At 45.6% G+C, this 27,709-nt stretch overlaps 1 protein-coding gene across 1 annotated transcript; it reads right to left on the bottom strand.

The window, feature by feature from the left end:
* Nucleotides 1-46: 46 nt before the first annotated feature.
* On the bottom strand, nt 47-27,665 carry LOC129650356 (tumor necrosis factor receptor superfamily member 10A-like). Its single transcript, XM_055578739.1, has 10 exons — nt 27,350-27,665; nt 9,979-10,078; nt 9,241-9,354; nt 8,122-8,233; nt 7,224-7,297; nt 7,056-7,136; nt 6,502-6,609; nt 5,966-6,025; nt 4,721-4,787; nt 47-2,848 (listed from the first exon to the last, which is right to left on the bottom strand). Exons 1-9 carry the CDS (start codon nt 27,518-27,520, stop codon nt 4,771-4,773), a joined length of 837 nt encoding a protein of 278 aa, XP_055434714.1. The 5' UTR covers nt 27,521-27,665; the 3' UTR covers nt 47-2,848; nt 4,721-4,770.
* Nucleotides 27,666-27,709: the final 44 nt, after the last annotated feature.

A 27,709-nucleotide genomic window follows, 5' to 3' on the forward strand; every position in this document is an offset into this window, starting at 1 on the left:
TTTTTATTTTTTAATTTAAATTTATTTATTTTAATTAGAGGCTAATTACTTTACAATATTGTATTGGTTTTGCCATACATCAACATGAATCCACCATGTACACGTGGACATTGCACATTAAAATTGGTCACAAATTCATTACTGAGGAGAAACCTGAACAGGCATCCAGTCTTCAAGTAAAACTTTAAATTGTCACATTCGCACTGGCATAAAGCAGTAATGCTTCCCGGATGGCTCAGCAGGCAAAGAACTCCCCTGCAGTGCCGGAGACACAGGACACGCAGGTTCGATCCCTGGATCGGGAAGATCCCCCTGGAGTAGGAAATGGCAACTCACTCCAGTATTCTTGCCTGGAGAATCCCATGGACAGAGGAGTCTGGCAGGCTTAGTTCACAGGGTCGCAAAGAGTCAGACACGACTGAGCGACTAAGCACCCACCGGGAAGCAACAAAGGAGTCAAGTTTCACGTTTCTTGAAGGTTCTCATTAGTAAAACACACAAGAAACGGGTACAAATGAATACACATGACAAATACTGACAAGACTGATACTCTAGATGGGCACTCAAGGAAGTCTTCTGAGAAAGGGACAAGTGACCTGACACTTGACTATGTATTTTTTTAAACTGTTTTACAAATGCACATGCTTTTTGTAACATATAGGTGACAGTTTCAAATTTTATTGTATCTTATTTATTTTAGCTGTGCAGACTCTTCACTGCAGCACACAGGCTCCTCTAGCTGTGATGTGCAGGCTCTACAGCACATGGGCTCAGTTGCGGAGCACATGCTTAGTTGTGGTATGTGGGATCTCAGTTCCCCAACCAGAGACTGAACTCGGGCTCCTTGCATTGGGAGTGCAGAGTCTTAACCACTGAACCACCAGAGAAGTCCCAAGAATTCATTTCTATCTCCTTCTGGGGATGAAGGCAGAGTGTCCTGCACAGAAGGAACAGCAAAGACAGGAAATACCTGACTTCCAGGAGAGGGAGGGACATCAGGGCCAGAGGGATGTAGCACCAAGACCACAGGGGTCGGCCCTTCTCAAAACACAAGTGAACTCCACACACTGTATCCATTTGTACCTAAATTTTAGGCAATTCCAGTTTTGACCACACCAGTCACATCAACCTTAGGGAAGACAACATACAAACCTTGAGATGGACTAGACCAAAAACCTCCCTGAGAATTGCTTCTGCCATTAAATTATCCTGCAGTGATTGGAATACTACGGAGAAGGGTTTAGGAGAAGGTAAAAAAAAATTTTTTTTAATTAAAAAAAAAAACCACCCTAATATAGCAGGAATTTTAGGTCAGTTCTCACAGTATTTAAGAATCAGCATTTCTGTGTCTTTTCTGCAGAAGGTCAAAGCTTACAGAGGGGTGAGATTCTTAATCAGCCAATTCACACACAAAAAGGCAATTCTGGGCTCAGAGCACCAGTATCAAGGGGGGCCCATCTAGTGCGGAGCAAGCCAACACTGAACATAACCTAGGAGCCCGTCCATTCTTCCTCCCCAAAACTATGGCAGATCCTTGTCCTCTGTTCCTTGAGCCCAGATGCAATGAAGGTCACTGATAAGAGCAGATGTGACACAGAAACTATCTGACACTCATATCTAACCCACGTCCCACCCTAACCTCCCAGATGAGCAGGAGGAAGCCCGGGGAATGACAGCCCAGTTCACGGTCACCAGACACAGCACGGGGGTGCCACTTCCCCTCCCTCTCTGCTCACTTGTTAACATCTCCCTAGGAAAAATACAAATATTCACCCAACTATAAAGTTGACATGTTTAAAGCCTGGACCCTAAAGAAGTCGCCAGGCAATCCCAAAGTGGTCAAATTCCCCCAGCAGTGGGCTTGCTCTCCTTTATTGTTGTTGTTGTTTTGTAGGTTTTTGTTTGTTTGTTTTTGCCTCATGGCTCGTGGGATCTTACTTTTTTTTTGCCTCATGGCTTGTGGGATCTTACTTTCTCACCAGGGATTCAACTCAGGGCTCTCAGCGCAGAGTCCTAACCACTGAACAGCCAGGGAATGCCCTCCTTTTGTATTTCTAATTGCTTTGGATTGCCAGTACTCAACCAGGTAGCCCACATAAACCTAGAAATTATATTTGCAAAATGTTTTTCTACACATATAAATATATGCACAAACATAAAAGTACCAAGACATACAAGATGTTTGCACTTTAATCATGTATATTACAAGTTACGGGGCCTCCCTGGTGGCTCAGTCGGTAAGGAGTCTGCCTGCAGTGCAGGAGACCTAGGTTCCATCCCTGGGTAGGGAAGATCCCCTGGAGAAGGAAATGGCAACCCACTGCAGTACTCTTGCCTGGAGAAACCCCATGGACAGAAGAGCCTGGTGGGCGACAGTCCATAGGGTCGCAAAGAGTTGGACATGACTCAGTGACTAACACCTTCATTATAAGTTACATCATTAAATGCATACATACTAACATGAATGACAAGTTTCAAACAAATACAAATAAAAACTAGAAGTCTATTAGGAGTGTGTCCTGAAATGAAAGATTGAAGCCCTCAAACGGTAAGGGCACAGCAGAGCCTGTCTCCATTTCTTCATAAACATGTTAATACTTTCCTGAGTTCAGCAGGCGCTCTTGAATTGTCTCTTTTGTCAACCTTTGCCCCAGCATTTCCAAGGCATCCATCAGGGTGTTGACTGAGGTCCCCTGTCCCTTCTTGGTGACTGGCAGCATTTCACACAAGGCATCCGGAGAGACCCAGGCCTATTCTCTGGTCACAAGGATCTCATTTCATGTGAGGCCCAACTGCCTCAGGAGCGAATCACAGAAGGAAAAGATAGCTGCAAAGCATAGCTTCAGGCCTAGGTTGGGGGAAAGTCACAGAGACAGAGTTGGAACAGGCTTTCACAAAGGCCAAGGACCCTCAATTCAGGCCTAGACTTCAGGATGGGAACCTGAGGAGCTCCCCCTGCTGGTAAGCCTGCTGCTCTGCGCCCCGACCTGCTTCCCAGCAGCAAACAAGCCACACAGGCACTGGGCTTGGACTTCACCAGCACCCAGCGCAGTTGGGGGCAGTCCAGGTCAGCAGTGAGTCCTGCCCCAAGCAGGGGATGAGGGCCCATCTGGAAGAGGAGACTGCTGTCACAGAGGGAAAAGGCATCTGTGATAGGAGACAGAGGGTGGGACAGCGAGGGGCAACAGACCTCAGAGGAGGGCACCTGCCTTTCTCAGGAGGGTGAGGCCCCCTGGCTGCCACCTCTGCACTGGGGACAAAGCAAAGGCCTGGAGGGAGGAAGGTCTCCGGCCTCACACCCCGCTCGGCCTCACTGCCTGACACTGCGGTGGAGCTGGATGGGGACAGACTCTGAGCAAGAATTTAACCTTAAAATGGAGCAAACACCACCCGCCTCATGGACTGTGCTGCAGATTCAACGCTGTGTGTGTGAAATGCTGTGCACACCACCATCCACAGTACATAAGGAGGGCACCCAACACAAGTTTATATTCTCTAACAGTTACACTGAAAACATGAAAAATAACAATACTAGTTTTCATAAAATATGGTACTAACTCAAAGTATTCTAAAAAAGTTCATTTCAATATGTAATATAGATAGCTAATGGGACGTGGCTTTATAACACAGAGAGCTCAATCCGGTGCTCTAAGGGAGGTGGGATGGGGGTGTTGGAAGGAGGCTCAAGAGGGAGGGGATATATGTGTACCTATGGCTGGTTCGTGTTGCTGTACAGCAGAAAGAAGCACAACATTGTGAAGCAATTATCCTCCAATTAAAAGTAAGTTAAGAATTTTTTTCACTGCAATATGTAGTGTTAGCTGCTCAGTTGTGTGCCTGACTCTTTGTGACTTCATGGACTGTAGCCTGTCAGGCTCCTCTGTCCATGAGATCCTCCAGGCAAGAATACTGGAGTGGGTTGCCATTCCCTTCTCCAGGGGATCTTCCTGACCCAGGGACTGAACCCTGTTCTCTTGCATTACAGGCCAACTCTTTACCATCTGAGCCACCAGGGAAGCCCCTCAACATGTAATGAATATACCAAAAAAAAAAAAACTGTTAACAAGACAAATTACAGTCCTTTTTTCTACCAACTCCTTGAACTACAGTATCGAGTTATATACTACAGCTCATCAGATTTAGCCACAGTTCAGGTGCTCCACAGGGCTTCCCAGGTGGCACCAGTGGTAAAGAACCTGCTTGCTAATGCAGGAGATGTAAGAGGTGGGTTCGATCCCTGGGTTGGAATGATCCCTGGAGGAGGGCATGGTAACCCACTCCAGTATTCTTGCCTGGAGAATCCCATGGACTAAGGAGCCTGGCAGGCTACAGTCCATGGGGTTGCAAAGAGTTGGACATGATTAAAGAGACTTAGCATGCATGGATAGGCGCTCCACAGCCTCCCTGGGCCAGGGGGTGCCCTGCTGGACAGCACAACCTCTCGGATGTCTCAGAGTGGGTCAACCTGGCCCTGAGCAACCAGGGAGGAGAGAGGATGGTAGAGGAGGGAAGGACAGGGAGGTGTTAGGGGCCACTGTTAGAGGACAGAGGGGTTCAGGGTCGGAAAAAGAGGAGGGGGCAGGGAGGGAATTAGAGTCCTGATGGTTCAGGGACAAGCCATCCCCTTTCTGAGTTGCCCTAACCGCTATGGAGACAGAAATTAGGACACTGTCCCTCCTCCCTCCACTCCTGATCCCCTGCCCAGGAAAAAAACACTCACTTTCAGTGGTGTCTGTTGGAACCAGCAGCCATCTTCTCCTCTGAGATCCTTCAGGTGCTGCTGGTTTCTGTAAAACACAATGGAGAGAGCAGCCTTGGTCTTAACCGGGGATCCTAGGTTACAGAACTGAGCCTAGTAAACCTTGTTCTGAAATTCTGGCAGATGCAGCCGTAAGCAAATCAAAACCAATGCAGGATCTCTGAAGGGAGCGGACAAAAGAGTCGTTATTTTATATACGATTGTATTCTTATAAAACTCTAATGGTTCAACAATAGTACTTAAATGTGAATGTGTGGATGGATGACTGTTAAAAATTATGACAATAAATTCTATAATGAATTATGAGTTGGATACACTCATAAGGTTATAGAACATTGTAATACAAAGGTACAGCCTCAACAAGAAATGAGCAATTTACTGAAGAAAAACACACATGGAGTTGAGGTATTATAAAACTCTTAAAATGCTAACTCTTTTCATAAGAAAGATATAGAATAGCTAAAAGATCTCTTCCTCCTAGACTAATTTATAAATTAAGGTAATACTCAAAAACCTTAAAACTATTGAAATGATATGACCCCAAACTGTAAACGTCTCTGTATGTGTGTGTGTGTATACATAAATAATATACATATGTTTAGTCACTCAGTCATGTCTGACTCTTTGCGACCCCATGGACTGTAGCCTGCTGGGCTCCTCTGTCCATGGGGATTCTCCAGGCAAGAATACTGGAGTGGGTTGCCATGCCCTCCTCATATATATATACACACACACACACACATATACATAGTGAAAATACTTCTATATGTTGACAAAGAAATTTTACTTCAAGTAGATTCAACTTAACAATACTTTTGAAATAAATGTGAAATTCCCACTATGATGAGGAATGGCTTAAAAGTATGTAACAGTCACACAGAAAATTATTATGTAGCTCTGACTCCATCACTGGGTCAGTCATGGGAGGAGTGATTACCCTTCGCCTGCCCTGTTCTAGACGAGGGATGTGGTGACAAGACAGATGAGAAGTAGCATCAGAGCTGCCAGTGGACCAGAACACGGGTTGGGGCTCCCTTCCCCTCCATGCCCTGGTCTCTCTCCAGAGCAGGGGGTGGGCTCCCTTCCCTCCATGCCCCGGTCTCCCTCCATCACCACCTCCCCAGAGAAGAGGAGACCTGACCCACTGCCTCTCCCTGTCTCTACCACAGACCCAAGCAAGCAGAAGGGCCAGAGCCCCACACGCACCAACAGGCAGTCTGCTTGCTGCATCTCGGGACTGGGCGTTGTTTTCTGCAGCTTCTTTTTCTGCCAAGGGACCAGAATGGAAAGTCAATCTCCATTGGTCAGCCTGTTGTTGTGTGCATGGTCCAGAGCCCCAGACCTTCCTGGGGGACATAAGCGCCAGAAAAGGGCCTCGAAAAAGCAAGGCACCGATCCACGAGTCACAAATCCACAAACCCCTACAGCTTCTGAGGGGACACAGTAGGTTCTGCCTTCCCACCTACACCTGTGCTGTGCCCCCCAAGTGGGCATAGACTCAGCACATCTGGGCTCTGCTGATGGCACCCAGACTCTGGTGTGATGCTAAGGGGAACAGAGCACCCCTGCTGACACCTCCCACGCCCCAGGGCTACAGAGTGAGGGTGTCTCAAACAGTAAGGACAGGGCCAGCGCTGCCAACCAGCCTTAGGACAGCTCTCAGCAGGCCAGTCTCCCTCCTACATTCAGCCTAGAGCCCCCAGGCCAGTTGAGAGACTCAGGGACAACAGCATAGGACACACCGGGGACTGTGTCCACCCTGGGCTGTGTTGTGATGCAGTTACTGAGGGTCTGAGGCCGCCAGATGCTGGAGAAACCGATCACCTTGTGCCAGCACTCATTAAAGGGACCTAGAAGAGAAGAGACATCCACTGAGTGGTGGGGAGGGCGCTCTTGCCGCACCTCCCTTCCTAGGGACAGGGTGCAGGGTGGGGGCTCAGACACTGAACAAAAAGCCCCGGGCCTGTGACTGCAAGCGGGACATTCTGAATCTGGAGAACCCTCAGGGACGAGAAGAGAGGGGAGAAAATGAAGTAAAATGAAACCCATGTAAAATCTCTGTGCAGTGCTCCTGAACCACCCTCTTCTCCTGCCTCCTCCCACCAGACTCGGCCAGGGGAAGAGGGGACCGTCAGCTGAGTTGGGGGCCCGATGTGATCAGTTTTGTAGGACCAGGTGAGGTGGGAGGAGGAGGGGTTTCCTGGGGAACAAGATCAGAGACAAGCCAGGAAGAACAGGAGGATTGGGGAGATGGAGGAGGGAGCCAGCACCTCCTCCTTCCCTTCTAGAACCTTACTTTTAAAGAGGCACCATACCACACATCCGATTAGGAAAATGATTCCAGTTACAATTATTCCAATCATCAGCCTTGAAGGGCCTGAGGAGGGAGAGGGAGTCATGGGTAGTCTCTGGCTCATGGTTGCTAGCTCTCTAGGAACTGGGGCCTCCCCATGGGGCAGGGTACCTGATTCTTGGTCCACACACTTGATGTTGCTCCAGGGGGTACAGTCCATGACCATGACCTTCCCATCAGGGCACCTGGGTACAGACACAGGGGGACCCATCAGGGACAGCTGGCTGGATGAGGAGAAAGAGGGGGAAGCTTCCTGTCCTGGGTCCCCTAACAAGACAGTAGAGGGGAGACAGGCTCTTGCTGTCTGCAGGGGAGGGTCCCCTCACTCCCCCTCCCTGGGTGGGAGAAGGATCCAAGATTGTGTACTGTGGCCCCCAGGCTCCTACTGAGTGTTCAGAGCTGTCCTTCAGGAGCTGGGCTTCCTCTTCAAGGCCTGCCTGGCCTCCCTGGGCTGTATGGGGAGCTCTGTGAGGGGGGGGGGTGCCTCGTCCAGCTCAAGGGTCAGAAGGGTGTGGGCACAAGTTTGACTCATTCTCCAGTCAAAGTTGAACACGAGGTCCTCTCATCCACCTGTTGACTCTTCCTACCAATCTCAGCCAACACTGGAGCATCAGAGGATAGTGAATTACTATTGGCCACCGAGTCCCCGAATAGGAAAGATTCAGGTGCTACTGGGGAACAAGGGGCTGGGTGTGAGGCCTGTCGAGTTGGCTCCGGTTTTATAGGAACCTTGAAGGAGCGCACTCGTGGTCTCCTCATGACTTCTGTCTGCTGTCAGCACTTCGGTCTTTCTAGGCGCCTCCCGAGGAGACGTGGGAAGGGGCACTGGGAAAGCCGTGCAGGACAAACAGTGGTGGTAGGGAGCACTGCTGCAGGCTCAGGAGACCCCACAGGCACAAGGGAGCTCTGGGAGGTGGGAGGGGCTTCACGGAAGCCGGAGAGAGAAATGGGTACAAGGAAACTGGGGTCTCCTGTGGGTTGGAAGCCCCCCTAGGCTCCTGGGTCTCACCCGGTGCTGCATTTTTGACAGAATTCAGGGGCATCTTCTCCACGGAAAGTGCCAGGTTTGCACTGACACTCAGTGTCCTTGGTCGGGGTGCAGCCATTTTTTTCTTCTTCTCCTAGGGACCAAAGATAAGGTTTTGAGGGTGTGTTTCCCTCGTATGTCTCTCAACCCTTCTTCACCACCCAGATCTCCATCCACTCAGTTCAAGAAGTAATTCGGAGGGCTTGCTGGGTGGTCCAGTGGCTAGGAATCCGCCTGTTAAATTAAAGCAGGGGACACAGGTTCCACGCCTGGTCTGGGAAGAGCCCTCATGTTGCGGGGCAGCTACGCCCGTGTGCCACAACTACTGAGCCTGTGCCCTAGGGCCTGTGCACCACGGTGAGAAGCAACAGGGAGCGCCCTCACCACAGCCAGAGAGAGCCCCAGTTCCGCAGCAAAGACCAGAGCAGCCAAAAACAAATGAGTTACTCTTTTTTTTAAAGTAATTTTGGGGGCATTTTCTGTGGCAACACACATACACCATCCATAGAACAGCCACTCTTCACATGTCACCAACCGAGGCATACAAAAGGCACTGTGCATCATTACAGATTGCATCAGGGTTGGGAAGAAAAATGTTTTAGATCACAAATAAGGAGCAAGAAGTGGGCTGGGGTGAGGTGGAATCTGAGATGCTGTGGATGGAGAGGAACCCTTGGGTGATGTCCCAACGGGTGATGCCTGCTGGAGAGGCAGAGGGACCTCAGGTCATGAAGGCTGAAAGAGGCTGAGACCCCAGAGTAGAGGGCATGGCGCCCGCAGGAGCCTGGCCCAGGATCAGACACATCACACAGCTCAAACCCAGCCCTGCCCCACTCCCCCAGGCCTTCTGCACTCTTACCATCCAGCCCCCTCCATCAAGGGACACGTTATTCTCCTCTTTCCAGCTGATGTTCTGAAAGACTTCCCTACCAGTTGAAACGCGTTATGCAAGTAACTTCTGTTTTCATTATTTTACTGACCTAAGACAGGATGAAGACCTAGCTGGGCTGGAAATCAGGTCTCTGACTCCTCGTCCCATTTAAATCCCATCTCATCACCCAGCACCCTAACTGCAGGCATGCGGGACCACAGGCTCTGTACCTGATTTGCAAGTCGTGCAAGGTAAGCAAGAAGGGAGGGTGTTTGAATGACTGGTGTAGTCTATCCCATTGGTGCATGGGGCACAACCTCCAATGGCTTCTTCCATATAGAATCCTGGGAAGGAAGGGAAAAGCTGGTGAGAAAATCCCCGCAGGATTCCCTGAGGCTGGCCGTGTGGCTGCGGAGGCCTCTTTTGGCCATCTGTGGAATCCACAAGGGGAACTCTCCTCAACTGGGCTTTCATCTTTTGATTCTTCATCTAACACATACCCTAGACCAGTACTGCCAACAGAAATATATTACAAGCCACACATCCAAGTCACACTCATAGCTGGCACATTAAACAGTAAAAAGAAAGGTCAGGAGCTTCCCTGGTGGCTCAGTGGTAAAGAATCTCCCTGCCTATGCAGAATACATGGGTTCGATCCCTGGTCTGAGAAGATCGCACATGCTGCAGAGCAGCTAAGCCCACCTGTCACAAACACCGAGCCTGCACTCTACAGCTCGGGAGCCACCACCACTGAGCACACAGGCTGAAACTACTGCAGCCCGTGCACCCGAGAGCCTGTGCTCTGCAACAGGAGAAGCCCCCCAGGGAGAAGCTCAAGTACCGCAACTGGAGAGCAGGCCCCGCTCTCCACAACTAGAGAGAGCCCATGCAGCAACACAGCCTCAGCACAGCCAAAAATAAATACACAGACATGAAGACAAGGGTTGGAGACCAGTCTTATAATCTACCTGGTGGACATAACTTCTGCTGGGGGCTCCGTTCCAGTGGGGTTGATGACTGCTGGTGAATTTCATCCTTCCTTACAGATATGGCTGAAGCAGCTTTGACCTATAGGGACAAAGAAGGGACAGGCATGAGTGGCTTCCACACTCTCACCCCTTCTAGGATCCACCCCACATTTCCTTGACCACTACCTGCAAAATGAAACAGAACTGGGACCTTTCTTCCCAGCTCTCAACTCTCATTCATGTTTGTTCTTTGGCCTTTTGTGCTAGCAAGTAACTTACACTTAAGTTTTTTCCCCTGTATTTTTTCCTCTTAAAGTGTTTATTCCAGAAAGTATGTGCTCAGATACGTCCAACTCTTTGCAACCCCATGGACTGTAGCCCATCAGGGTCCTCTGTCCATGGGATTCTCCCAGCAGGAATTTTGGAGTGAGTTGCCATTTCCTCCTCCAGGGATCTTCCCGACCCAGGGATCAAACTTCAGTCTCTTGCATCTCCTGTGTTGGCAGGCTGGTTCTTTACCACTAGCACCACCTGGGAAGCCCAGAAAGTATGGGCAAGGAAAATTTTTTTTATAAGGATACAGAAACCATAGAGATCCCCTTGATTAGAGAAAACATCCATTACTTTGTGTCTTGACTTCTTCTATTTGACCACGTGTGAATACTCTCAGGCTCTCTCTTTCTTTCTCACAGTGCGTGCACACACACACACACACACACACACATTTTCACAAATGAGGGTTCTGCCATGAATACAATTTTTCATAATCAGGATATAGAATCACATATTGAGTAATGGACTTATGGCTTTAATCCAACAAGCGGTCCCCAAAAGGCAGCTGTCAGTGTTCCACAAAATACCAGAATCACATGGAGAAAGAAAAAATTGCAATATAGGGTTTTTAGCCAAGTCTCTGTGCTAAAGATGACAGAATGGGGCCAGTCTGAAATCACTGGAGTCTGAGGATTCCACCAGGATTAATGTGTTGATTATAGTGTTCTGACGTTCAGGATTGTCTTGTCATTTGTGGGGAGACTGCCCTCATTTGTGGGAAATACACATTCAACTGTCCAGTCATGGGATCTGTCATGTCAGCAGCTATGTTTCAGATGATACAGGAAACAAAGGGTTTTGTATAGTTTTGTAACTTTAATCTGGGAGTGATTTAAAGTAGAAAATGACATGAAGAGGAAAAAAAAGAAAGAAAAACAAAGTGAAAATGGAAACAGCTTATGTTGAGCCCAGTTCAACTGCCTGCATCTAAACAAGATAAAATGCCACCAGTTAAATATTTGGGGACAGCTAAGCTCATATGTGTCCCCTAATCATCCTTTCCCCAGTCTGGGCCTCCTCCGAGTCACCCCAAATTGGTGGACTCTCCCTTCCCTGCCCTCACAATCCTATGCCTTCCTTTCTTCCCTGGTTCTCCTCTCACAGACTCTCTCCCTCAATGTTTTGTTACGAACAGTTTCAAACATCCAACAAAGTTCTAAGATTCATTCATTAAACTCTTACATGCTCACCACCTAAGTTCTGTAACTTAGGTGTATCACATATTTCTTTCTCTATCCATCCCCCTCTGTCCATTCTCCTGTCTTATTTTTATGATGAAATTCATATCTGCAACTCTTAATACATCGACATTATGTCAGTAACTCAAGCTCAATATTTCTTTACAGTTTACGTCAATGTTAAGATTTCCAAAGAAAGACGTGCACAGTCTTACGGGAACCATTCAAAGTGTTTTTTGTTTTTTTTTCAATGCATACAGTTGGGAAATCCAAACCCTCTATCTAGATCATGGAAATTAGCTTGCTTCAAAACATTCTCTCATGCCCCTTCCTCAGTTATCCTAATCTCTAATGTGACCCCAAGAGGGAGTGGCCTTCATCATATGGAGGAAGGTCCCTTTGCTGACAGTAAAGAATCTGCCTGCAACGCAGGAGACCCAGGTTCAATCCCTGTGTCAGAAAGATGCCCTGGAGAAGGGAATGGCAATCCACTCCAGTATTCTTGCCTAGAGAATTCCATGGACAGAGGAGCCTGGCAGGCTACAGTCCATGGGGTTGCAAATTGTTGGGACACGATTGAGCAACTAACACTTTCCCCTTTTCATTACAGGGGGTTAAGTGTCAGTTCAAATTCTTTTTCTGCATCTGTTAAGCTGTTCGTATAGTTTTTCTCCTGTACACCGGGGGATGTGTGTGTGTGTGCGTGTGTGTGTGTGTGTGTGTGTGTTAAATTTTTAATTAGAGGAGAGTTACTTTATGTGACGTTTCTGGCATAGTTTTTAAAGATCTATTTATTTATGAAGCCACTGCAATGAGAAACCTGGGCACTGCACTGAAGAGCAGCCCCTGCTCACTGCAACTAGAACAAGCCCGCGTGCAGCAATGAAGACCTACTGCAGCCAAAAATGTAAATAAATAAATGGATCATATGAAATATTTTTTCAGTTAGGAAAAATAAAACAAAGACCGACCCACAACATCAGATCAAAACTACTGAATTCCAGGAACCAAAGCTGGATGCACCTGTGCCCAAGTGTGTGTGTGTAGCTGGGTTACAGTAAAAATACACTTGTATATTTACAAGTACAAAATATGCTTGGTGGGTTGACCCAGATTCTACTCTTCTAGAAAGTCACCTACTAACGTCATCAGAAAACATATATGGTTTTATTTTCAAATATATTCAATGTAATAATTTTGAAAAAAATCAGAAATGTTTAGTTTTAGGAGGATTATTACTAAATATTATAACCACCATACAGTGGAATACATGCAGCCTTTATTCAATCATACAACAACCATAGGAGCACCCGCTCTGTGCTGCCTGCTTGAGGTTTCAGGAATATATTGACAGCTAGTGAAAACAAGACAGGTAATAAGTAACACAACATCTCTTAGAGCAACCAGTCTACCACAGCTGGCTCCCTTCCCCTCCACGAACCTGATCTCCCTCCTTTACCACTTCCTCTTGGGGCACAAGATGGGACCAGAACGGCCTTTTCCTGTTTCTACTGCAGTCCTGGGCAAGCAGAAGGGCCAGGGCCCCACGAGGTCCATCACACGCTCATCAGCATGGACTCTGTTGTTTTTCTAGCTTTAGTTTCATTACTTTCTGTTCTAATCTGTACTACTTCCTTCCTCTGTTTACCTTTAGTATGTTCTTCATTTTCTAGTGTCTCACTGTATAGTATTAGGTTATTGATTTGAGATTTTTCTTCTTCCTGAATGCAGTCATTTATAGGCATAAATTTCTTTCTAAGTTTTCAGCTGCTTTAGCTATATCCCATAAGTGTTGGTATACGGTATCTTCAGTTTCATTCATCTTAAAAGATTTTACAATTTCTTTTTTGATATCTTCTTTGACTAATTGGTTATTTGAAAGTGTGTTGTTTAAATTTGATCATAGCTGTGAAGTTCCCCAATTCCTTCCTGTTCGTGATTTCTAATTTCATTCCATTGTGGTGGGAGGGTATGTGTTCTATTATGGCTCTCCTTTTAAATATATTGATATTTGTTTTATGAGCTAGTATATGGTTTATTCTGGAGAATGTTCCATGCACACTTGAGAAGAATGTATTTTGTTATTGACTGGAGTATTCAATAGATGTCCGTTGGTCTAATTGTTTTATAATGTTGTTCAAGTCTACTATTTTCCCGTTGATCTTCTTTCGGTTTATTATGAATCCTTACAGATTAAGGAAATTACATTTCTAAGTGTGATTTGTGTTCTGAGTACTTTTTTTCTAGTTTGTTTTTATCTTTGTCATGATTTCTTCCCTTTGGCTTTCTTCTTAATTTTTATATAGCTTTGGGCAAGTTTTATCATTTGTTTTCATACTGAAGAAGTTCTTCCCCTCTCCAAAGTGGTAAGACATTTTTTCTCATATTTTTGCAGTACTCTTCTGGTTTCATATATTACAATTCATTCATTGATCCACCTACTTTTAATTATCCAATAAGAAGAGCATAAGGAAGAAACATTCTTTTTCAGAAGGCATCCTAGTTGCTGTATCATCCTTATTGAAGAGTGAATTTTTTATCATTAATAGGAAGTGTCATCACCATAACCCATTATTAAGGAAAGGTTTTAAAGGTTGGGTGTTTTAAAGAGCATCTTTCATTATTAATAAATATGAGTTAGATGAGAGAGACAGATCCTGCAAGGAAGACTGAGGTCATCTGAAGGAGGCGAGCCCAGGAGGTGAAGGTCAAGCCTAGGGACATGGGGTCCCGGGTTGCGACAGCTCTTCCACGTCTTCAGCTCCGTTCCAGATCACAGAGCCCCTTCCTGTGGGTCGCTGTTTGACTCGCTACAGGTCGGACCCATTTTTCCTCTTGTCTTCCCGCCAGGGCCCAATGGCATGAGCTTTGTTTGAAGGCTCTTCCCTCATCACTGTATTTTTTCTGTGCCTCTTTGTGTCTCTTAATGACTAGGAGCTCCTTGAGAACCAGAATTAGGACTTCCTTCTCTAAGTTCTAGAGGCCCAGGTGGTGCTGTTCAATAGAGTAATCACCAGGTCCTTACGGGAATGGAGCACTTCAAACAGCTTCTCTGAATCAGGATGTGTTGCAAGTGAAAAATACATTCTGAATTTCAAAGACAGTATTTAAGAAAAAAAGTCCAGCAATGTTTTATATTGATTGTTGTTGTTTAGTCACTAAGTCATGTCCAACTGTTTGCGACCCCATGGACTGTAGCCTGCCAGGATCCTCTATCCATGGGATTCTCCGGGCAAGAATACTGGAGTGGGTAGCCACTGCCTTCTCCAGGGGATCAGGGGATCATTCCCTTCTCAGGGGATTTTCCCGACCCAGGGGTGAAACCTGGGTCTCCCGGGTGGCAGACAGATTCTTTATCATCTGAGCCACCAGGGAAACTCCTGAGCTTCCCTGTACCCCATTTTCTCCCCTCTTCCTATAGAGCCCCAACCGCCCCCAGGCTTTCCCATGCTGGTGGGCTCTTCTGAGGCTGCAGAGGCCCCTCCTCATCCGACTGTGTGGCCCCACACTGCCCCTTGCAGTGTCCATCCCCACACCTCTTCAACACATTTCCCCTTAGGCCAAGCTAGCTTCTCCACTGGGCACAGCAGGCTGCAGGTTAGAGCCCATGATCCCATCAGTGGCCCATGAAAAATTTTTCAGTATATATGTACAATCTAGAGAAATGGTACAGATGAACCTATTGCAGGGCAGGAGGAGAGACACAAATGTATAGGACACACATCTGGACATGGGATGGGGGTGGAGGTGGGGGAGGGAGGGATGGGATGAACTGGGAGATTGGGATTGACATATATACACCGCCACGTGTAAAATAAATAACTAGTGGGAACCTGCTGCATAGCACAGGGAATTCAGCTTCATTCTCTGTGATGACCTAGAGGATTGGGGAGGTCCAAGAGGGAGGGCTATGTGTATACATATAGCTGGTTCATTTCATTGTACAGCAGAAAATAATACAATATTGTAAAGCAATTATACTCCAATTTTTTAAAAAAATCTTGAAATCATACAAAACTATTTGCATAGAGTTCAGTCTCAGTTATATTCATCTTTATACCTATTGAGTCCTAAATATAATCTTTAATTATTTTTGTAAGCAAGAAGGGGCCTAGAAAGACCAAAGGTGCTGACAGCAGACAGAAGTCATAATGAGGCCACGAGTGTGCTCCTTCAAGGTTCCTATAAAACCCTGAGCCAACTTGACTGGCCTCACACCCAGCCCTGTTCTCCAGTAGCACCTGAATCTTTCCTATTTAGGGACTTGAAGGTCAATAGTAATTCGCAGTCCTCTGACACTCCAGTGTTGGCTGAGGTTGGCAGGAAGAGTCAACAGGTGGAGGACGCGAGGGCCTCGTACTTAAAGCTTGACTGAAGCATGAAGCTCAGCTTGTGCCCACACCCTTGTGACCCTTGACCTAGATGAGGCCTCCCCTCACAGGACTCCTCCTGCAGCCCAGGGAGGCCAGGGTGGGCCTTGCAGAGGCCCTGCAAGGACAGCTCTGAACACTCAGCAGGAGCCCGGGGGCTGCAGGGCACAAGCCTGGATCCTCTTCCCGCCCAATGAGGGGGAGTGAAGGGATCCTGACCTGCAGACAGCAGGAGCCTGTCCCCTCTCCACTGTCTTGTCAGAAGACCTGGGACAGGAGGTTGCCCCTTCCTTCTCCTCATCCAGCCAGCTGTCCCTGATGGGTCCTCTACGTCATCCCTGTGTCTGTACCCAGGTGCCCTGAGGAAGCTCGTGGCCATGGCCTATACCCCCTGGAGCAATGTCAAGTGTGTGGACCAAGAATCAGGTACCCTGGCCCATGAGGAGACTCCCTCTCCCTCCTCAAGCAGTTCACACACACATACACACACTCACACACACACTTTTACAAATAAGCATTATACATAGTGCAAACAAACAAAAAATCAGATTACAGGATCAAATGTTAAGGAACTATCCTCAGGTTTTTAAAAGACATTGATCTTTTGTGTATTAACTATAGGTTTTGTTTTGTGAAGCCCAAGAATACTGAAGTGGGTAGCCTGTCCCTTCTCCAGGGGAACCTCCCAACCCAGGAATTGAATCGGAGTCTCCTGCATTGCAGGGGAGTCTTTACCAGCTGAGCTACCCAGGAAGCCCCACATATGACAACTTATATCTATAACAGTCTATTTTAAGTTGATAACAAGTGCGACCCCATTCTAAAGCTCATCATTTTTAGTCTCCTACGCCCAACATTGTACATTTTTGATGTCACTTTTCACATCTTTTCATCTTGAATATTCCTTTGTTAATTACTGTAATCCTAGTTATTTTTACTGCTTTTGTCTTTAAGCTTCATATTAGCTTTATAAGTAATCAAACCAGTACTGTTACTAAATACTTACCTTCCAGTGAAATTTATTCTTTCTTATCTGTTCTTGTTATTATTTAATGGCTTTTATTTTCAGCTTAAAAAAATTTTTTTTAACATCTGTTTTAAGGCCAGTTTAGTGATTAACTCCTTTAGCTTTTGTTTGGTAACCATAACCATAATGTCCTCAGTCATGTCCGACTTTTTGGAGCCCACCAGGCTCCTCTGCCCATGGAATTTTCCAGGAGAGAACACTGGAGTGAGTTGCCATGTCCTCCTCCAGAGGATCTTCCCCACCCAGGGATGGAACCTGCATCTCCCGAGTCTCCTGAATTGGCAGGCGAGTTCTTTACCACTCTTGACCATTCTTTAGGGCCAGCTGTCTGGAAAACTGTTTCTCTCTCTTCGATTAATGAATAATCACTTTGCCATGTAGAGTATTACTGGTTAGAGGTTTTTTTCCTTTTAGCATTTTGAATATATTGTGCCACTCCCTTCTGACTTGCAATTTTTGTGCTGAAAAGTCTGTTGATAGCCTTATGGGGGTTCCCTTGTATGTAACAAGTTGTTTTTCTCTTGCTGTTTTTAGTATTCTCTCCATTATCTTTAACTTTTGACATTTTAATTATAATGTGTCTTAGTAAGGATCTCTTTAAGGCAGCAGCAGCAGTAGCAGCAAGGATCTCTTTAAGGTCTTTATTTTGAACTTTCTGAGCTTCCTGTATCTAGATGTCTGATTCCTTCCCCACATTAGGTAAGTTTTCAGCCATTATTTAATCAAATAAGTTTTCTGCCCCTTTCTAGTTCTCCTTTGGAGCCCTATAATGCAGTATTGCCCTATAATGTCCTTTAATGTTGTCCCATAAGTTCCTGAAGCTATCTTCACTTTATTTCATTCTTTTTCTTCTCTGATATTCTGATTGGGCAAGTTCCACTGCTTTGTCCTTTTTTAAAACATTTTGAAAAATATATATTTGTCTATTTGGTTGCATCAGGTCTTAGTTTTGTCACGTGGCTCTTTTGTTGCAGTGCATGGACTCTCAGGTTGTGGTGTGTGAGCTCAGCAGTCGCAGCGTGTGCTTAGTTGCACCGTGGCATATGGGACCTCAGTTCCCTGACCAGGGATTGAACCTACATCTTCTGCATTGCTTTCTGGTAGCTCAGCTGGTAAAGAATCCATTTGCAGTGCAGGGGACCTCAGTTCAATTCCTGGGTCGGGAAGATCTGCTAGAGAAGGGATAGGCTACCCACTCCAGTAATCTTGGGCTTTCCTGACGGCTCATCTGGTAAAGGATCCGCCTGCAATGCGGGAGACCTGGGTTTGATCCTTGGGTTGAGAGAAGCCCCTGGAGAAGGGAACGGCTACCCATTCCAGCATTCTGGCCTGGAGAATTTCATGGACTGTATAGTCCAGTTCAGTTCAGTCGCTCAGTCGTGTCCAACTCTTTGCGATCCCATGTATTGCAACACGCCAGGCCTCCCTGTCCATCACCAACTCCCGGAGTTCACTCAAGCTCATGTCCATGGAGTCAGTGATGCCATCCAGCCATCTCATCCCCTTCTCCTCCTGCCTCCAATACCTCCCAGCATCAGAGTCTTTTCCAATGAGTCAAATCTTCGCATGAGGTGGCCAAAGTACTGGAGATTCAGCTTTAGCATCAGTCCTTCCAAAGAACACCCAGGACTGATCTCCTTCAGAATGGACTGGTTGGATCTCCTTGCAGTCCAAGGGAATCTCAAGAGTCTTCTCTAACATCACAGTTCAAAAGCATCAATTCTTCGGTGCTCAGCTTTCTTCACAGTCCAACTCTCACATCCATACATGACCACTGGAAAAACCATAGCCTTGACTAGACGGACTTTGTTGGCTAAGTAATGTCTCCGCATTTCAATATGCTATCTAGGTTGGTCATAACTTTCCTTCCAAGGAGTGTCTTTTAATTTCATGGCTGCAATCACCATCTGCAGTGATTCTGGAGCCCAGAAAAATAAAGTCTGACACTGTTTCCCCATCTATTTCCCATGAAGTGATGGGACCAGATGCCATGATCTTCGCTTTCTGAATGTTGAGCTTTAGGCCAACTTTTTCACTCTCCTCTTTCACTTTCATCAAGAGGCTTCTTAGTTCCTCTTCACTTTCTGCCATAAGGGTGGTGTCATCTGCATATCTGAGGTTATTGATATTTCTCCAGGCAATCTTGATTCCAGATTGTGCTTCTTCCAGTCCAGCGTTTCTCATGATGTACTCTGCAAAGAAGTTAAATAAGCAGGGTGACAATATACAGCCTTGACGTACTCCTTTTCCTATTTGGAACCAGTCTGTTGTTCCATGTCCAGTTCTAACTGTTGCTTCCTGACCTGCATACAGTTTCTCAAGAGGCAGGTCAGGTGGTCTGGTAGTCCCATCTCTTTCAGAATTTTCCACAGTTTATCATGATCCACACAGTCTATGGGGTCGCAAATAGTCAGACAGGACTGAGTGAATTTCACTTTCACTTTCCCCTGCACTGTAAGCTGGAGTCTTAACCACTGGACCACCAGGGAAGTTTCCACTGCTTTGTCTTTGAGATGACTGATCCTTTCTTTACTTTACCTAGTCTGCTGCTGAACCCTTCTATTGTTTTTCAGTTCAGTTATTGTATGTTTCAGCTCTGTGGCTTCTATTTGACAGTTTCTTATATTTCCCATCTCTTTCTTGAAGTTCTCACTGTGTTCATCCATTCTTCTCCCCAGTTCAGCAAGCTTCTTTATGACCATTACTTTGAACTCTTTATCAACTAAATTATTTATCTCCATTTCACTAAGGCTTCTTCCTAAGGCTTTATCTCATTTAGTGACTTGGAACAGGTTTCTCTGTTTCTTCATTTTGCTTGACTCTCTGTGTTTCTTTCTATACAGTAGATGAAACCCCCTCTCTCCCAGTCTTGAAGGAGTTGCCTTGTGTAAGAAATGAATTTTTCATTCAGCCTGCTCTTAGTCATCTCTCAAACTCTTGGGATTGTTGAAGCAGCCTACTATATTTTTTAAGAGTTCCCAGTAGTTGAGCATGTGCCAAGACCTGTCCTATTGCAACGGAGCAGGACACTATGGTCCTTGCCCCTCCCCCGACTACGTCCTTTGCCTGCCTCATGTCTATGGAAAACTTCAGTCCAAGAATAAGTTTCATCAAAGAAGTGAGAAATGCAGAAACTAAAGAAAATAGTCAAAGGAGACCAAATAATAATAATGTAGTCATTAAGCTTAGTCAAGGATCTTTCTTTCTTTCTCAAGGGCTATAGATAATATTCTGAGCCATAACCTGTGAGCTGTCTTTTTTTTTTTTAATTAATTTAATTGGAGGCTAATTACAATATTGTAGTGGTTTTTGCCATACATTGACATGAATCAGCCGTGGGTGAACATGTGTTCCTCATCCTGAACCCCCTCTCACCTCCTTCCCCATCCCATCTCTCAGGGTCATCCCAGTGCACCGGCCCTGAGCACCCTGTCTCATGCATCGAACCGAGACTGGAGATCTAGTTAACTATGATAATATTCATGTTTCAATGCTATTCTCTCAAATCATCCCACCCTCATCTTCTCCCACAGAGTCCAAAAGTCTGTTCTTTATATCTGTGTCTCTTTTGCTGTCTCCCATACAGGTTATCGTTACCATCTTTCTAAATTCCATATACATGTATTAGTATACTCTACTGGTTTTTTTCTTTCTGACTTACTTCACTCTGTATAATAGGCTCCAGTTTCATCCACCTCATTAGAACTGATTCAAATGCACTCTTTTTAATAGCTGAGTAAGATTCCATTGTGTACCACAGCTTTCTTATCCATTCATCTGCTGATGGACATCTAGGTTGCTTCCATGACCTAGCTATTGTAAACCGTGCTGCGATGAACATTCGAGTACACATGTTTATTTCAATTCTGGTTTCCTTGGTGTGTATGCCCAGCAGTGGGATTGCTGGGTCATATGGCAGTTCGATTTCCAGTTTTTAAAGGAATCTCCACCCTGTTCTCCATAGTGGCTGTACTAGTTTGCATTCCCACCAACAGTGTAAGAGGGTTCCCTTTTCTCCACACCCTCTCCAGCATTTATTGTTTGTGGACGTTTTGATAGCAGCCATTGTGATCCGTGTGAGATGGTATCTCACTGTGGTTTTGATTTGCATTTCTCTGAATGAGTGATGTTGAGCATCTTCATGGTGAGCTGTCTTACAGATACTGAAACCCCAAGTGGGGAAGTTAACTACATGATGACCAGACTGTACCCAGGATATGAGCTGCCACAATTCCAAGAACTGGCCTCAGAGAAATGGAAACAAATGGACCCTGGAACTGGACCTAAAACAATCAAGATGATGCTGGTCAGACCACCGATGATCAATTTGAAGATGACTATCAGAGCTGACTCTGCTGTTTCTGTATGTGGCTCCCTCCTCACTTCTGTCTATAAAAGCTCTTGCCCACAGGCTGCCGGTGGGGGCGGGGAGTCGGCCTTCGGAGAGATGTTCACCACTCTCGCCCCCAACTTGTAAGCATCTGAAATAAAGCAAACTTTCCTTACCACCAACCTGGACTGTTTATTGGCTTTTGGGCAGAGAGCAGCCAGACCCACACACACACTTGCAGTACCACTATCCCAAAGGGGAAGATCTCAGTGCCTAGATTCAGGTTGACTGGAAGTCAGCCACATACACACACAAAGAAATTTACAGGCCAATATTCTTGATGAACACAAATGCAAAAGTCATCAACAAAATTTTAGAAAGCTGAATTCAACAATACATTAAAAGGACCATACAACATAATCAGTGGGATTTATTCTAAGGATGCAAACTATGGTTCAAATTTTACAAATAAAAAAAAAAATCACAGTCAATGTGATATACCACATTAGTAAAATGAAGAACAAAAGTCATATGATCATCTCAATGGGTACAAAAAAAGCATTTGACAAATTCAATATTGATTTATGATAAAACTCTCAACAAAGCAGACATAGAGGAAATACACCTCAACAAATAAAACCCTATGTGACAAGGCCACAGCAAACACCACATTCCATAGTGAAAAGCTGAAATTATCTCCTCTAAGATCAGGAACAAGATAAAGACACTCACTTGTGTCATCTTTATTTAACATAGTATTAGAAGTCCCAGCCAGAGCGATTAGGTAAGAAAAAGAAATAAAAAGCATCCAACTTGGAAAGGAGGAACTAAAAGTGTCACATTTTGCAGGTGACATGATATTATGTATAGAAAATGCTAAACACTCCATTGAAAAAAAACCTCTTAAGACTAATAAATGAAGCCAGTATAGTTACAGGATATAAACATCCATATGAAAACATATGGTGCATTTCTTTACATGAATAACAAACCAGCAGAAAGAGAAATAAGAAAACAATCTAATTTACAGTGGCATCAAAAAAATAAAATTCCTATGAATAAGTTGAATAAATTTAGCCAAGGAGGTCAAAGACCTGTACATTGAAAACTGCACAAATAAATGGAAAAATAGTCCATGCTTATGGATTTGAATAATCAATATTTGTAAATGTCCATATACCCATAGAAATCTATAGATTCGATGCAATTTTTATCAAAATTTCAATGGCACTTTTCACAGAAATAGGACAAAGAATTAAACTTTTTACAGAACCACAAAAGACTCTGAAGAGCCAAAGTAATTTTTTAGAAAAGATGAGGAAGGCTGGTGGCATCTTGCTTCTTGATTTCAAACTATGCAAGTGAAAGTGTTAGTCGCTCAGTTGTGTCCAGCTTTGCGATCCCATGGACTGTAGCCAGCCAGGCTCCTCTGTCCATGGAATTTTCCAGGCAAGAATAATGGAGTGGGTACCCATTCCCTTCTCCAAGGGATCTTCCCAACCCAGGGATCAACTCTGGGTCTCCCCCACTGCAGGCAGATTCTTTACCATCTGAGTCACCAGGGAAGCCCTGTATTGGAAAGGGAGAGTCTTAACCACTGGACCACCAGGGAAGTTCCTTAATGAAGGATTTTTGCGTGTATAATAGATGTTGGTCAGTATTTTTTTTTTTTTTTGGTAATGTCATTGTAAGTTTTTGATACCAGGGTTGTGCTGGCTTTATAAAACAGTGAAGAACTGTTGCCTGTTCATATTTTCTGAAAGAATTGGTATAAGACTGATATTATTTTTTCTATGAATATTTATAGAATTCCTCAATGAAACTACATGGGCCTGCAGTTTTCATTGCTGTAAGATTTTAAGTGATGAATTCTAATTCATAAAAAGATAAAGGATTAATCAGATTTTCTTTTCATCTTGTATTTGTTTTGCTAAGTAATATTCTCAAGGAATTTGTCCATTTTATTCAAGTTCAAATTTATTTGACATTAAATTATTCCTAAGTTCCCCTTATTGTCCTTTCTATGGCTGCAGAGTTTGTTATAATATCTTATCATTAATTGTTGATACTGGTATTTTTTGTTTTTTTGGCCTTTTTTCTTTTAAAATTTGGTTTGTTAATTTTGTTCATCATTTCAGAGAATCAACACTTGGTTTGTCAATTCCTTTCATTATTTGTATTCTATTTCATTGATTTCTACTCATAGTATTATTTTTTCCCTATTCTTCTGAGTTTAATTTACACTTGTTTTATGGTGATTTAAAAATGTGAACCTTCAGGTCGCTTTTTTTTCTTTACTTTAAAAAAATTTTACTCCCCACTTCTCCCAACCCCCTATTCTTTTTAATAGAACATCTTTAATTGGAAGAGCTTCCCAGGTGGCACCAGTGGTAAAGAACCCACCTGCCAATGCAAGAGACTTAAAGACTTAAAGAGATGTGGGTTCAGTCCCTGGGTCGGGAAGATTCCCTGGGGGAGGACACAACAACCCACTCCATTCTTGCCTGGAGAATCCCTTGGACAGAGGAGCATGGCGAGCTACAGTCCATAGGGTTACAAAGGCTAGGACACAACTGAAGTGACTTAGCATGCACTCACACTTTAATTCGGAGAAGGTGATGGCACCCCACTCCAGTACTCTTGCCTGGAAAATCCCATGGACGGAGGAGCCTGGTAGGCTGCAGTCCATGGGGTCACTAAAGAGTCAGACACGACTGAGTGACTTCACTTTCACTTTTCACTTTCATGCATTGGAGAAGGAAATGGCAACCCACTCCAGGGTTCTTGCCTGGAGAATCCCAGGGACGGGGGAGCCTGGTGGGCTGCCGTCTATGGAGTCGCACAGAGTCGGACACGACTGAAGTAACTTAGCAGCAGCAGCAGCAGTGCACTTTAATTGAAAACTGCAGTTTAAGCACTGTGTTAGCAGCTTTTCACAAGTTTCCACTTAGTATGTATTCATTACTATTTGTTTTTAAATTCAAAAAAAATATTCTTTTGATTTCATGTAAGAACCATAATGATTTGAAGGATGTTGCTTAATAGTCAAATTTTGGAGTCCTTTTCTAGAGATCATTCTTGACTAGCAATGTAATTTCATTAAAGTCAGAGAATAGAGTTTATATGATTTCATTGCTTTTAAACTTATTTAGACTTTTTAAATTGTCTAGAATGTGGTCTATCTTAGTGGAAGTACCACATTCATCAAAAAAGAATGAGTCTTCATTAGATGTTGCAAGCGTGCTCTCTGAATGTCAATTAAATCAAGATGGTTGATTTTTCTTTTTCTTTTTTTATTAATTTGGTCTCTCTGTGCAGCTTCGAGGATGTTAGTTCCTCAACCAATGAACCTGTTGTGCCCTCCATAAGACAGCAGAGTCCTAACAACTGAACGGTCAGGGGAATTCCCGTTATGGTTAACAGCATTACTTTTGCTGTTGTTTAGTGGCTAAGTTGTGAGAGACTCTGAGACCCCCTGGACTGTAGCCTGCCAGGCTCCTCTATGGGATATTCCAGCAAGCATGCTGGAGTGGGTTGTCATTTCCTCCTCCAGAGGATCTTCCCCAGCCTAGGGATCTAACCTGTGTCTCCTGCATTGGCAGACAGATTCTTTACCGCTGAACCACTGGGGAAGCCCGATAATGTTACTACCCTTTTTCATTTTCATTAAAGGGTGATATGATAGTCCTTTGATTTCATCCATTTTTGCTTTATGTATTTTTAAAGCTCTTTTATTAGGCACAATATATTTATGGTTAAGATGTCTTCCTGATGAATTGACACTTGTAACACTACAAATATACGTTTAAAAAATCTTTGGTAACATCAGATGAAAACTTGAAATAGTCTTCTATGGACCTGGGCAATCCTTCAGCATTGACATTCAGTTATCTCTATTCTGTCCCCAGCTTGCCGGTCACATTTCCCACCACCCAGATCAATACCCTCCATGCCCCTCAGAGCAGGACACAACACTAACATTAGTGCAGGCATCTTAGAACCCACACCACCCACGCATTCAGGGGGAGTCCTGTCTGCAGCCTGCTGAGTAGCCCTGTGCAGGGGCTGTGGGGCACCGGGGACAAGGCGAGGTCCTTGCTTTCCTCAGGGCAGTTCTGGCCACAGGAACCTGAGGCAGAGACAGCGATTCCCGTAAAGTCACCAAGGTGAAAAGAGCCTGGAAGGGCTGCAAGGCAGATGGGACAAGACTCCCAGTGGCAGAGAACAGGTGTGGACATGGAGGGAAAAGTCCCACAGTGCCAGGATCACAGACAAGAACGAAGTCAAAGTAACGGGAGTTGGGGGGGGGGGGGGCTGGGATGGACGAGGAGGAGGCTTCCTGGTGTGTAATCTCCATTTCGGGCTGTTGGAGAGACAAACACTGGGGTGCACCGGGTGCGGTGGAGATGTGAGACTTTGCCACTCACAGACTTGTGGTGTGTGTGTGTGTGTGGAGAGTGGGTTGGGGGTGTGAGAGAGAGAGAGGAGGGAGACAGGAGGGCTGCGGTGGAGCAGCAGCGTGGGACAAAAGAGAGAGGGAAACGAGGGAACTTCCCTGGTGGTCCAGTGGTTAGGGTGCCGCACTTTCACTGTGGGGGTCAAGGCTGGATCCTAGGTTGGGAACTAAGATTCCTGCAGCCTTTGAGCCTTGGCCAATTAAAAGAAAGAAAGGAACTGAGAACGGAGGATGGGTCGTGGAAGTGTCTTCAGTTCGGCTCAGCAATTTGTCCACCGCTACCAAGCTGGTGAAGTTAGAGCTGAGTCCCGAGTAGGGATTTCCTTTCCTGCTTCTTACCACTTACTTCCTGCAAGTGATGCAATACTGTTAACTGGGTTTGCAGAGTCTAGTTGGACCTTGCTGTGTTCCCATGTGACTTCCCGGAGCTGATGTAACTGTTTTAGGGTCTAGCTTGATTTTCACTATCCCTTGATAGGTTACCCAAAACAACACTACTCTTTCCTCCCTGGGGACAAATGGGCCCTAAAAGCTGCACCGTTTCGTTTTTTTGTTTGTTTTGGTTTGGTTTTTTTTGAACAAAAGATTCTTTAAATTCTATAGTGCTTTACAATTTTCAAGCGATTCACACACAGGATTTCATATAATCTCACAATAACTCTTCTTTTCCCCTCATCCCTATCTTGACTCTCCCTGCTTCTCTCTCCTCACTGGTAACCACCAGGTTTTCTCTGTATCCCTGAGTCTGCTTCTTTTTTGTGTGTTACTCACTAGTTTGTTGTAATTTTTCTATTGCGCGTGCAAGTGTAAGTAACGTGTAAGTAACATCATACAGGGTTTCTCTTTTACTCTAAACCTCATCAGCTGTGACAAAGCCATAGTGTCAGACTTGTTCTCAAGGTCTTCCTGTGCTCTGAGACCTGTTTCTTCTAAGATTTGTGTGACTGTGGGGTTGTTTTTACAAGTAAAAAGACAGCTAGGTTAACAGTAGACCCTTCCGCCTGGAGTTCAGGGCAGCCATTAAATAGTTTTTTCAGGATGCATGCCACACCTGTTTCAGACTCAAAACAGAAATCAAAAGAACATCTTCAGACCCTTTCCTCCTAAACTAGGCAGAGCCCCTGAGGCTAGCCGCCTGATTACTGGGGATTTACCCTGTAAGCCCTGTGGGTTGCTGCGGAAGAAAGTGGAAGGAATTTGCAAAATGACTGACTTCAGCCCAGAAGGGGTGCTGAATGCAAGGGAGGGTGGGAAAGCTACTTTTCTGTACAAATCGAGGGGAAGAATAGATGCGATGAGCATATTCTAGAATCTCAACAAAAAAGGGGAGGGGAGAGGAAAAAGAAGAAGGGACACGGGAGGGAGGAGAGGGGAAGGAAGGGGAGCGGAGAAGCTTGCAAAAGAGTTTTCCATTCTTTTTCCTTTGGAATTTACTTCTGGGACAGCCAGACAAGCCTAGGACCGGGACAGAGAACACAGGCTCTTCTCCCTCTGGGCCCGGGTCGGTCCCGCCAGGCCCTGAACCTGCTCCTTCCCCGCATTCAGCCCACGGTAGATCTCGCTCGGACATGCCCCGGCCGCAGCTGACCCGGGCATGCACACCGCCGGGTCTTTTCCCGCCGCCATTTACCGGCCACCCGGCGCGCGTTCCGGAGTGGTACCCGCGGTGGTACTCACCCACAACACGACACCCATGACGAAGACGAGGTACCCGAACCGAAGTTTGGGGCCACCGGAGCGCCCTGCACCGGCGCTCGAGGAGGCCGGTGCCTTCCGTCCCCGCTGCCGCTTGTGGTCGGGCAGCGTTCGCTGTCGAGGTCCCCGCAGGTTGATGGCAGGCACAGTCATGAGGAATCTTCACGGTCGTCCGTGGAACTTGGAAACCCGCCTCTGATGGCCAGACGTCGGGGCTCCTCTGTATACCGCCGCGGGGCTCCTCTGTATACCGCCGCGGGGCTCCTCTGTATACCGCCGCGGGGCTCCTCTGTATACCGCCGCGGGGCTCCTCTGTATACCGCCGCGGGGCTCCTCTGTATA

The sequence above is a fragment of the Bubalus kerabau genome, chromosome 4, assembly GCF_029407905.1.
Source record: "Bubalus kerabau isolate K-KA32 ecotype Philippines breed swamp buffalo chromosome 4, PCC_UOA_SB_1v2, whole genome shotgun sequence".
Classification (NCBI taxonomy): domain Eukaryota; kingdom Metazoa; phylum Chordata; class Mammalia; order Artiodactyla; family Bovidae; genus Bubalus; species Bubalus kerabau.

What these genes read in the sequence shown, in the direction of transcription:
- LOC129650356 (XM_055578739.1), bottom strand. Translation starts at nt 27,520, where the DNA reads ATGACTGTGCCTGCCATCAACCTGCGGGGACCTCGACAGCGAACGCTG. An exon ending in TCATGGGTGTCGTGTTGTGG is followed by an intron (nt 10,079 to 27,349) that starts GTGAGTACCACC and finishes TTGTCCCTATAG; the next exon opens with GTCAAAGCTGCTTCAGCCAT. An exon ending in TGTCAAAAATGCAGCACCGG is followed by an intron (nt 7,298 to 8,121) that starts GTGAGACCCAGG and finishes GTCTGTACCCAG; the next exon opens with GTGCCCTGATGGGAAGGTCA.